This window comes from Hydra viridissima, unplaced genomic scaffold (assembly GCF_058129835.1).
Source record: "Hydra viridissima isolate aposymbiotic clone 2 unplaced genomic scaffold, HvirCarnegie_v1 scaffold_10, whole genome shotgun sequence".
Lineage (NCBI taxonomy): Eukaryota > Metazoa > Cnidaria > Hydrozoa > Anthoathecata > Hydridae > Hydra > Hydra viridissima.
This window is the reverse complement of record NW_028324309.1, coordinates 13,574,455-13,587,500: the sequence shown is the minus strand read 5'-3', so window position 1 is coordinate 13,587,500 and position 13,046 is coordinate 13,574,455. Positions and strand designations below refer to the sequence as shown.

The following is a 13,046-nucleotide window of genomic DNA, read 5'->3' as shown; positions in this document are numbered from 1 at the left end:
TACATACACACAATATTTCTACAAGGATAGTAAAATAATTACACTTTAATACTTCAACAAAGAGCGTAAGATAATCATATTATAAAGTTATATATTTCTTTAAAACACGATATCTTTAAAATACCAAGATTAAACATGCATCAGATGATACAATAATTTACAGCAGTCATCTTGCAGCATCTTGAAGCAAACATATTATAAAAAGCTAATGAATACCATATAAGTATGTAAAAAACTCTCTTTGCATGAAAATTGAATTTGTCTAACACTTATTAAACCTTCCTAAATCAAAAATTGTATCATGATGTGTATTAGAAGAAATTATACCAAAATGTGTATAATTGATATTGAGCCCACACATTTTCAGCATACAATTTATAAAGACAAAATATTATAAGCCTGTCATTTCAAACAGTCTATAAAAACACTGTGCTACAATACAAGCAAATCATCCTACCCTAATATGATAAAATACTACTTTAAGAAGAAAAAAAAAGATTACTTTTATAAATATCTTTTATCCAAAAATTATATAGTAAACTAAATTCATATCTTTTCATTTTAAATAGCTTTATCTCAACTAAAAAGATTAATCCACCTTAAGTACTCCATTTCTATAGAATACAGCATTTCCATTAAAATAAGGAAGAATGTTATCAAGAAATAAAACTGTGATTAAACATTTAGATTAATCATTTTTAAAGAAGTTACATATGAAAGCATTATAAAGTAAAACTCGTGCATATCTTTTGTTTTATAGAGCAATTTTTTTTTTTAAAAAAAAACTTTTATTGAATGGATCTGACTATTAAAAATGCATACACTTTCATCAAATACATACACTAATTCCTTCTATTCTCCTATCTAAAGTGTATGTGCCACATGTTGTCTCTTATTGTGTGGGGATGTGTAATAAACCAGCAACAAAAAAACATCAATGAGGATCTGTAATTCAGTCTTAGGATTGAGAGCCTAAGATAATGTAAACTTATAATAGTTATTCTTGCTGCTTCAGACAAAAAGATTTATATAGTTGTAAGTAGACTCTGTTTGTAGTAACATTTTACTACTCAAGACCTTTTTCTAGCATAAATTAAAACAATAAATAATTGGACAAGATAAAAGATAAATTTATCAAGCTGTTTACATTAAAGCCTGTATTTCAAAAGCTTTTTGAAGAAGATAATAGTGTTTATGAAAGATTAAATACACTAACACTTTAGTATGCTACTTTTAAGAATAGAATACAAAAGTAAAAATAGGTATAAAACAGAATATTTCTGCCAAAAAATTATCTCAAATCTTCAGCGAAGAAATTTTCTTAAAGAGATTAATTAGACAAAGTTTAATGTAAAAAAATATTTAGAAGTAAAGCAAGTTAAAATCTAACCATCCACCTTAGATCGAATGTATACTTATCTACATACTTATTTAAGCAATATCCCTGTTTAATCCAAAATAGCATGATTTTTTTTTTAATCAGTTTATATCCAAAAAATCAACCTAAAACCTGCATCCCCGAATCAGTTAGGGTTAGGTACGTTAAAACGTTAAAAACAGAAACTATTAACAACGTCCAGCGCCGATGATGACTCCAGCGTTGTTAAATGTGATATAATTAATTACATTTGATAATCCGTATTTTTTAAAAATAGAAAAATTCTCACCCAAAACATTAAATTGAAACCAAAAAGTAAGTACTTCACGCAATTTTTTGTGGCGGACATGGTTTAGTGAGTAATCAGAGTGGCTTTTAGAAGTCAAGGATTTTTGATTTGTTTAGTCAGCTTAGTTTGAGCTTCTTTCAATCGAATGCTGTTGTCATACATGTTTTGTTTAACGGAGATAATTTTTCCAAAGTGAGTTTCGGCTTTTAGGGAGAAAATGAGATATTTACTTTCATTGAGTGATCGATGAAAACCGCACTATTACCGACCAAAATAATGTGTGAAAAAACCAGAACATTTAACCGGTTAATGCAGACCCTATTTAAAGCATATAATTTTCTCAAAAAATGTTAATTCTGGTCATCATATTTTAAATAAGGTTAAAAATCATAGCTTTGAACTTTAAACATAGGCAATAGATCATACAAGTGATATAACAACTTGCTTTTTCTTCTTTTTTTTTTCTTTTTTACAATGCAAGTTACTTTTTATACGACGATCCAATTATTATATTTAAATGAGCAATTTCACGCTTGTTAGACCAAGTTGAATAACAAGATCTATTCGTAGAATTCGTAAAAAGATTTCTTAAATTAAAAAATATTTTACATCATTTTCCAGGTGTCTTGACTTTTGCTTTAAAAAAAAGTGTTTATTTATTTTTGTTGGACAATAGCTAATGCTACACAGTCGTTACATTTATTAATTCATTGGGCTGTTCTTTACATATTGATACTTTGTCTGTTTTAATTCTGCCAGTTAACTTCATCTATCCTTGTTTTATTATCTGTCTCACCACCTCCCAAAAATTCGCATCTGTAAATTTGTATTTGTCAAAAACATGTCTTATTGCAATAGAAACACCGTTCCTTGCGTTGCTGATGTTAAGAACATTGTAGCTGACTTAAAGCAAACGCTCCATGCTGCGAATCCATGTATGAAGTGTTGATAAGTCATACTTCAATCCAGTTAGAGTTAAAAGCAAACTGCAAACAATTTGAAGTTGGTTCATTTGACAATCTGTCATTGTCTTTAAAGCCACAATGCGACGTTTGTATCATAATAAAAAATTAGAATAACTACTCATTTAGTCCTTGGTTTTTCCCTTTGAAATGATGATTTATAACCTCAATTTTCTTTGTTCAAAGAAGTGATCAAACCAATTACGAAATATTTATTTGTCCATTTATATTTATTGGTTTTCTAATAGAACATTGTGGATTTCATGTTTTCACGAAGAAAATTGTTAAAGGAGGTGCATAATGCCCAATAAACAGTGGCCCACAGCCATGACAAATATGTAAAAAATCAGCGTAGATCTTTAAAAATATCCTAAAACTAACATATATAAAAAATATGAAATACAAATCCAAAAAGGAAGGTACTTTTAAGGTGCTGGATTTTTAGGGGTAAAAATCAATCTGAATATTTTTAATCATGAGAAATTTCCTGCTCCTAACTCAACACTGGTTCTAATAAGTAAACCGAGTAAGTACTGTGGGCAAACCCTAAATTCATTATTCAGCAATCAAATTAGCATCAGTTACTTTCGTTCGGTTCATATGTAATGTAATAATGTAAGAAAATAGTTCAGGCTGAACGCAGTTTCTTTAAGAAGAGCGAAATATCATCATAATCACAGTATCCATATATCTTAAATTTGAATCTGCCATGCTTGATAGTAACGTACCTACTCTTCTTTAAACATTAACCGATTTATACCAAAATTATATCCACAGAATCCTAAAAATATGAACGAGGTAAATATTGCTCTTGTTAAAAAACCAAATTAACTGCGAAAAGATCGAAAAACACTGCATCTTTGGATACAAAGCCTGTAAAGAGGTTGAGATCAGTGAGTTTAGGGTTATTTTATGCTAATATTATTAAGAAGATGGAAATCGTTGCACTAAAGAAAAAGATGATGTAAGAAAGGATAAAGAAAATTCTGGGTTTAGCTGTTATACTTTTCGGAATATATAAAAGTTCGATGAAAAGATATCATTATCTCCGTTATGATGTAAGCACCCCAACGTGGATAAGCAGTGCTGCAGAGAAACACTTCGTAAATATGTTCTCCAAAAATAATTGTCCTCTTGTATCAAGTTGTCAGAAACCATTCTGTTCCTCTAGGACTACTGCCTAAGGAAGCACAGGAGAGCAGGAAAAGGCGTGTAAAGAACTATTGCCAACATTTTACAAGAATGTTTTCAAGGAAACTTACTGACAAGGAGGCTGCTTTGCTTTTCCGACTCGCACATTGTTTTTCTGGTGGTAATTATGGCTCCAAGAGGGAGGTGCACCTCCCTGAAAAGTGAAAAAAGACAAAAAAAAGTTTTGTTTATAAATAAAAACAACTTTTTTGTCTTTTTCTACAAACAAATTGGTTTTTAAATGAATTATTCAACAAATAATTCATTTAAATAAAATAATAATAAAAGCCTCCACTTTAAATATTTTATTATTCTCCTCAAAAAGAACTTCGATACTTGCTTTTAAACACCAGTTAAACTATAAAATCTGCTTTTACTTGCTATCAAACTTTTTCAAAAGTAAAAGTGTTACATCAAAATATAACACTTTTACTTCTGAAAACGTTTGATAGCGATGAATTACTTTACTATAATTATTTCAATTGAGATAGATCCCCTCAGGTGATATTTTACTGTTTAAATGTCTTAAATGTTAAAAGATTTAAAAATTTTTTTAAACAGAGCCATAGGTTACTTATGGTAATAATGGCAGCCTACTAACAACTTAAAAATAGGTTTTTAAGATATTTTTGAATAAAATTTGAAAACTCTATTTATACAATTTAATTATGCATAAGTAGTGCAGAAAGGGATTTATTAAAAGATCAACAAACATTTTACAAAAACTGTTTTATAAATGATAATCTTAAATTGGATTCCACAAGAAGACATTTTTGAGCTGCATACAAGAACCTAAGAAACCAAAGAGAAAAAAAGCAACACAAAACGCTCTAAACAGTCTGCCACGAGAATAGTCTGATTCTTTGGAAAAATTGATAGAAGATAAACACCACTGATCTCAAACCAAATCAATCATCGAAGCCAAAAAGAAGCGAGGTTTTAAACTTGATTCACGCGGGCTTGCCTGCAATTGAAGTGATTAGTATTTCTGGAATGTATAAAACTACATTTTACAAAATGAAAAAAGTGACATTGCTGAGAAAGCCCAAATGCCCTCTCCAGTGAACAAAAATGTTGATAAAAGGTTCACAGAAAAGCTTAAAGAACTTGTCGAAAAGAGTCCTATAACGTCCATCAGAAAAACAGCAAAACTGTTTAATGTTGTTGAGAGGACTGTCAAAAGAACTATAAGCACTTGGAAAAGTTAGTGTGGCCCGACCTACATGCCAACTTTTGACAGAAAGGCTAAAAACCTTGAGATTCGAGCAATCAAAGAAATTTCTGAACCAGCTGAAAAGCCATGCTTTATCAACAGTCAAAATTTTCTCAGATAAAAAACCTTTTAGTGTAGACTGTGAGATCAAGAGGAGAAATGACAGATTCATAGTGCAGAGGGGTGACAGGGCCCTACCTATGTGTCACACCAAGCACCCTCTGTCTGTCATGATGCCAGGAATCATCGCTTCTAATGAAGAGAAATGTCCACCAATCTACATCAAAGAGAAAGAAAAAGTTTTCTCTGATGTGTATATCAGTTTACTAAAATGTTGTGCGATACCATGGCTGAAGAAGACATTCCCAGAAGGCAACTACAGCTTTCAATAGTTCAATATACCCTGTCATGGCACAGTGGGCTAGTGACAGTGTAAATTATCCTACTGATATAGAACAAAAGTTTAAAAACCAAACTCAGATTTTGTTTGTCAAAAAAAAAAATTTAAATCATTTATATTGAGTAGAAATGAATAGAAAATGAGTAGAAAAATAACATGGTTGAAGTTGAGTAATACGTAGATTAAAAAAAAAAAAAATTAAAGGGAAAAATATTGCTTACGAAGTCTATGGAAACAGATAGGTAATATTTATAATAAATATAGCGCTTTAAAATTATTATATTGTTACTCTATAGAGGATCTGCATTTTTAAAGACTAAAATCGATAAGTGATTTACTGTTTTATAGCAACTTTAAATATTCTCATTTTGATTTATTTTTTTGTTTTAAAATGACTGGATATTTTTTTTCTTACTTCTAGTAAACTTTAAGTAATCCTGCTTTTAGACCTGGATAGTTTGTGGCTTTTATGTTTATTTTAATAGTTTTTAAGTTCTGGCTGCCATTAGGAGCCACTTTTGTTTAGATTGAATTCTAAAGTTTGATAAAAATCTGTAATTCCGTGCATAATTTCTTAAGTCTTATTTCTGTTAAAGTTAAGCATGTTACACTAAAAAATACATCTAATTTGTTATAAAATTGAAATTTTCTATAGAGATTAATTGCTAAACTATTTTTTTTTATATTTTAATTAGTAAATGAATGTCACAAGAAGTAAAACTCATCAATTTATTAGACTCAACAATCTGTCAATATATAAAAAAGAAGACTGGATTCAAGTGCATAATTTTGTTAAAGAGCAAGACCTGAAAATTCTTGTTGACGAATTTTTACGAGTCAATTTAGTCAATTTATTTCTGAATACAGTAAGAGAAAGTAAACGTACTAATGAAAACGTCTAAGTAAACGTACTAATGAAAACGTCTAAGTAAACGTACTAATGGAAAAATTTATTAAGAAGAATTCTGCTTAGCTGGAAAATGATTTTATTACCATATCAAAGGAAGAGAAGAATTAAAAAAAAACTTGGCAGGCGTACAGTATCATTTGAAGATTAATCTCGAAAAATAAAGAAAAGATTTGTCTTTATCAGCTTCAAATGAGCTATTGCATGCTAGTGGTACAGATTATGAGATGAGCCAATCATAATATAAGAAATAATGCAGAAGGCAAAAACTGCAATTTATATCCACCATACAATCGTGTACGTGAGAAGGCAAAAACTGCAATTTATATCCATCATACAATCATGTACGTGAGGCAAAAGAGAGGTGTTTGCCGTGAATCATGATTTGCAACAGATTACTCTGCTGCAGTCGATTTCCAGGCTTTGGTTGATCACACTGTGTTACGTCTGTTGGGAGTACAACATGATGTTGTCAATTCAATAGCCTTTGATAGGTTGATTATGCGCTCCAAAGTTGGTTATGATGGTTCAATTAGACAAACCATTTATACAAAAGTTACTGATGAGTTGGAAAACAGAAGCTTTGTAACACTTGAATTGGCAGGATTCTCTGGTGGAGTAAAGATAATTTTGAGAAATCTACACCCATCATCAACATTTTACTGCCGGATGTAGTAAATTTTTTGATAATGCTAATAGGAACTTAGGTATAACTGCTGTGCGTATGTCTGAAAACTTAACTGTTCTTCACTGAGTTGATGTTACACTTATAGATGGAAAGGTCACCACTGGATTATCTACAGCTATTAATTCTAATCAGTGCTGTACGATTTGTGTTTCAACAGATTGTCAAATGAACAAACTTCATATTGTTTGCAGTTTGCTTTTAACTCTAACTTGATTGAAGTGTGACTTATCAACACTTCATACATGGATTCATAGCATGGAGTGTTTGCTTAAAGTCAGCTACAAAGCTGAGGTGCAGAAATGGGCATGTAGCTCTGCTACTGACAGAGACAAAGTCAAAACCAAAAAAACTTTTAAATCTAGATTCAAAAGTGAAATCAGTCTGGTGATTGATCTCCCTAGATCTGCTGGTTCAGGGTTATCAAAAAATGGGAATGCTACTCGACATTTCTTCAGAAATACAGAACAATGAAGACATTTTACGACGCTTTATGTTCTCTTATGATCAGCGCCTTGTGATTGCTAAAGCACCCTAAAAAAGAAAAGTTTCTAGTGTGTTGTGCAACTCTTGAAAGAAAGCCACTCCTTTTCATTTCACTAATATCATAAATCTAAAGTTTATTTTCAACTTTTCTTCTATTAACATTCCATGAATATAATGTTTTAGTGCTTTAAGAATTCATTTCGAAAATGTTTTAAAAAGTTCGCAAATCGATGCCGCACCCTGTATTCCATAAATTTATAGACTTAAAAAATGTTTAGAATAAGATGACTGGTTCGTCACAAATTCTCAACGCTAATTTTTTATATGATAAATATACAAGTATCACTCCCTTATAAATATTTACACAATACAGAAATATACTATATTATATAAATAATATAATTCTCTATATCTAACGAAAACACATTACTTAACTTTATACAAATTTGAAAAAATAAAAAAAAGAATAAACTCTAGAAGAGCATATCACTAACTTTAAGAAAAAAATACGTTACCCATTTTTCTCAGCAGTAGACTTTCAAAAAAAAAAAAACTAAGAAAACTTTTTTTTTTTTTATAGATTATGATAACCTTTTAATCTGAGCTATTTTGTTTTTCAAAACTGGATCTAAGACCTTTGCAACTCGTTGAGTGCGTCGATTAAAGTGTGCTCTATCATTTGCTAACTTAACCCAAGAGCTGCTTCTTGATTCTTTATATGCAAATTGCCATGAATACAAATGATGAACAACAGTCTCAGCAAAACGAACTTTTTTTTTAGCACCAAACATTTGATTGGTTTCTAGAGGATCAGGATCAGGGACACATAATTGATGATATTTAGACTTGGGTCTTTTGGTTACAGAAGTATTTGTGTTGTTTCCAAAAGTGCAAAAGTTCTTAGAGGATTCATGAATTTCGTTTTGGTATTCAAATTCATAAGCATGAAAGCAAATTTCATCATCTTCGTTGGTATCATCAGGCAGTTCGTATATCAGATTGTCATTTTTATCATCTTCGATATCATTACAAGATGCAAAATTTACTTCCAATTCAAAGCATCCATCATCATACTCAATTTCTAAGTAATCTAGTGACGAATCATCATCTAAGCATTCATCATTTGATTGAAACTGATGTAAAGGACTATATAAACCATCTTTACTAGATGTGCTTGCAACTGATTGTGCTAGACATATCAACCAGCTACATGATTTATTTTTCTTACTTGTTTTTTTAATGTATATTTCATGTAATGGACAAAAGCGATCTTTTTCGAATTGACAAGCACATAAACAACATTTATCCAAATTCATATTTTTGATTGCAAAAATGTCACAACAGTCAGCAAGAGAGCACATCATAGAATGGTGATTTTCCATCTTTTCGCCAAAACAAAAACAGGGAGTTTCTTTTACAAAAAGCGTTACACCATGTCTTCTTCTTGCAGATAAGTGGTATATTTGATGCATGAAGTATGGTTGAAGTGGGATATCTGTCATAAAATTTGTAATTTCTTTTAAGTCAACAGGTGGTTCAATTTGAGACTGTTGTGCAGCAACACTACATAAACCTAAAAATTGAATATTAACATTTTTTAATTAAGATGTATTTGTTTCCAAAACCATATAAAAGTATTAGTGTCTTGATTTTATATCAAAAATATATTTTTAGTACAAACTAACTTCATCTGGTATCATTAGATAAAAAAAATGTATAAAAGTTGACATTTAAAAAAAAAATTTTTTCATACAATATTTTTCTAGATTTTTTTTTTTGTGCTATGAATAAAATTATATCTATAACAGTCACAGGTTCGATGGTTTTTAAAAAATGTTTATATGTAAGAAAATTTAAATATTTTTTTAATAAGAAAATTGTTTAATTATGAGTAATCAGATTTTTTATTAAAGGAGCATATTCTTCCTGTTTTTTTAAGTAAGACTCTTAGCAATCTTAGTATTAACAACTGAAGACTTTTAAAGTCTTCAGTTGTAAACACGTTGCTGATGTTGGACCTGGACATCAGCAGGGAAATGAAAACTATGAAACTGCAGCCATAGAGTTGCTAAGGAAAGTTTGAAAAGCATGGCAAACCATGCTTGGTGACTATCTATAAAGGAAAAACTAAGATTTTATATTTTAATATATTGGACTTGTTTTATTGGGTTTAAAATATTTGGCTCAAAGACAATAGCTTTAAACAATTTTAAAATTTTAGTGTCTTACATCATCTCAATTACTATGTTATATAAGGTTTTAGTTATATTGTAAGTTTGCAAATAGATACATTTTTTTGTGTCATAAAATATTTGAAGTAATACTTTTAAAGACTAAATTCTAATTTTTAATTTGGAGGGGTATTTTTTGAAGGTTACTGGTTTATGACTGTGTTACAATAATAAAATTAAACATTATTATATGGTACATGTTTAAAAAGTTTTTTTAAAAAATTATTCAACACTAGAAAAGTTCAGTGATTTTGTGTTTTGATAGCTAAAAATTTAGGTATCAAACACTAAATCACTGAACTTTTCATGGTCATCTATTTACAGTCTGCAAAACCAATAACTTTTTAATTTGTTATTTTTGCAGACTGTGAATACATGACCAGGGCAATCTATTCTAAAATGTTGTTGTTTTAAAAAACATAGACATTATTTCAGCTGAGTTTAATTGAATCACAAAAGGCTAATGGTTAAGAAAGAATATGGGATTATTTAATGGATATATTTTTCATTCAGTACTATTTACATTGGACATTGTATTGAGAGCCTGTCATCTGTTAAAGCTTCAAGAAACAATCAATATTATGCAAACAAAGAAACTGCAAAAACTGTAAATAAGCATTTCAACACCATTTGAAGTATTTGTTGATTTTGAGGTTTTTTTGATAATATTTTCATAAAAAAATGAAGGTTATATCTCACATTAAAGAAGTAGGTTACAATAAAGCAAAACTCAAATAGCTTGTGCACATCCTAAATATTATACTTAGCTAACACCTTTACTGGGGGACTAGTAAAATATAACTAAAAAAATATTTTTTAGGAACACTCTTATCTCCATCTACGTAACTTTAATTTACTAGAATCTAAAGCATCAAAAGAAAAAGAAGAAATAGCAGGTGAAATACTGAACTTGGAAGAAGATGCCATATACATATCATACCCATTTTTAATCTAAACTGAAAAAAAATGCTCCATGGATTCTAAGCTTACAGTCTAAACTAATTTTCAATGCACTTCAGCATAACAGACACAAAAGGTTATTATAACCTTGGATATGTGGAGATTTTAAGAGAACTTAAGAGTTAACCACATACTAATTTTAGAAAAATATATCTAAAAATCCCACAATCAAAACAGCCAGTTTTGGACTGGGCATTCTAATAAGCATGAAAAAGACAAGTTAATTTTATTGTGGTATTTCAAAAGTTTAAAAAGAATTTAATGTAAATCAATCATATAGTACTAATAAACTACCATTACGAAAAGTAAATTCCAAAGTTACAAAGCAAGCAAGTGCAAAAAAAGTAGTCACATCTTCTTGATCATTAATCTATATCATATTGGCGTATGAACTCACAAATGTAAATGGTGATTATAGAGTTGTAAGTTTAGTCTAACAGAGTATGGAAAAATTAGCAATTTGGCTGGCATTAAACCTAAGTTTATTTGAATGTCTGCTCACAACTTTGAAATTAAAGTAAGTAGTTTTGCAAATACCCAAATGATGGAGTTAAAATTGAACTTTTTCTTTTTAAAAAAAAAAAAAATTATTTAGATATGATTCAAATGTAAATCATAACCATTTATATGATTATGATTTACATTTGACTAGCTGTCAATAAATATTAAAAAGAATCAAATTTATTATTTTAAAATCTTATATCAACTTAATACTATTCTGAATGTGAAAGTACACTATCAATGTTTATCGCTGCAAAGAAAGTTTAAAAATTTAGAATATTACACAAGACCTAGACAATAGTAGGTAAGCCAGTATGTTGTTTACAGTTTTTGAACCTTATGCGAATTTTTATGTTTCAAATCTTTTCTACTTTAAAAAATATATCCATTTTTTACGACTTTTATTCCTGTTATAAAAAAGTAAGAAACCCCATAAAAATTCTTTGACATTTTTACAACAGAATTTTATTAATTCCTAAACAACTATGACCACTTGCATAACATCCTGGTTTTTATCTGCATCTAAATTTAAGTATATCGATTTATAAGTGAAATAAAAATGTCAGTAAAAACCAGGCCATGAACAGATTACAAAACAGTACTTACTGCAAAAATATATTAAGTGATTGTGCCTACCTTCCTGCATTGATATTTCCATCGATAAATGCAATTTTGAAGTTTGTTTAACACTAATAAGACTATGACTGGCTTTGTATAGACCCATTTTTTGATGTGGTTTCAAAAAATTTAAGCTTGAGTTTTCAATTTGAATAGAAGTTGATATGTTAACAGAAAAATCGGTTGATGAGAGAAACGTTGTGAATAATGTCTCCATGTCTAATTAAACTCCATACAATATATATGGTATACACAGTTTGTTAAAAATCAAGAAGTTTGTTTTAGTTGCTTACAAATCAATATTAAATGTGTAAAAACAGGTTTGCTTCTTTCTAAATACTTATACAGATGCGACTTTGGATAAAAAGAGAACTTGATACCAGCGTTATTAGTAACCATTAAACAGCTCCAAAAATGTCTGATAATACGAGAGACAAAAGTTCTCTTATACTTCTTAGCAAGTTTAAGTAAAACAACGGCTAAAAATAAAACTTTAACTATTTCAATAGATAAAATTTCAGAGATTTTCTCATTTGTTGACATCACAGCAATAATAGTATACGATGTCACTAAAGATTTTAATCATTGGTATCATACGGCAAACTTGATTTGTTGTCTGTTAGCTTCGCTTCAGTTTTCGTTACTTTGAATATTTTTTCAATCAACAGACTCGCATGTTCCCATTATTATGTAATAAAATCATAATGATGAACCAAAATGGCATTTAAACTCAAAATTTTTACCCCCCACGCTTTGGGCACACGTTATACAGCGCACGGCTTATGAGTAAGTCTGTTAATGTTTGCTTTCTCCGTCATAACCTTTTTTTTTTTCAAATTTATGACAGAAGGTGTGAAAGCTAAATTATATCAAAACTATATATATAACGCACTTTAAAGGTTTTGTAATTTTAAACTCTTAAGAGCACATATTCACTCAAAAGAACACTCATATCAAGTCAGCTAAAAAAAACTCTTTTGCAGGCCAGAAAAAGACTAAGAAAGTTTTTTTTATATTTAAAAGATGGTTATGTTTAAATCAAGAAATGCTATTCTTTAACACCAAATAAAAAATTTCAAGATTAGGCAAACTTAATTTAGTAAACCAACATTAACAACATCGACACACACACTATAGCAAGGTGAATAAACATGTGAAGCCATAAGTAGGTATATAAACAATTCATAGCAAAAAAAAAAAAAAACAAACTACAAATAAGTTTACA

The 13,046-nt window shown here is 29.4% G+C and overlaps 2 protein-coding genes across 2 annotated transcripts in view; both read right to left on the bottom strand.

Annotated features, from left to right (window-relative positions):
• Window positions 1–1,825, bottom strand: part of LOC145181238 (CD151 antigen-like) — an 8,426-nt gene extending 6,601 nt beyond the window's left edge. The window contains exon 1 of the mRNA XM_090101193.1: window positions 1,668–1,825. Coding sequence (XP_089957319.1) covers window positions 1,668–1,727 — 60 coding nt within the window. The 5' untranslated portion in view covers window positions 1,728–1,825. The remainder of the gene's footprint in view (window positions 1–1,667) is intronic.
• Window positions 1,826–8,074: 6,249 nt separating this feature from the next.
• Window positions 8,075–12,527, bottom strand: LOC145181578 (uncharacterized). The gene is made up of 2 exons (XM_080056706.2): window positions 11,840–12,527; window positions 8,075–9,084 (listed from the first exon to the last, which is right to left on the bottom strand). The coding sequence occupies exons 1-2, from the start codon at window positions 12,036–12,038 to the stop codon at window positions 8,093–8,095; spliced, it is 1,191 nt and encodes a 396-aa protein (XP_079912832.2). The 5' UTR covers window positions 12,039–12,527; the 3' UTR covers window positions 8,075–8,092.
• Window positions 12,528–13,046: the final 519 nt, after the last annotated feature.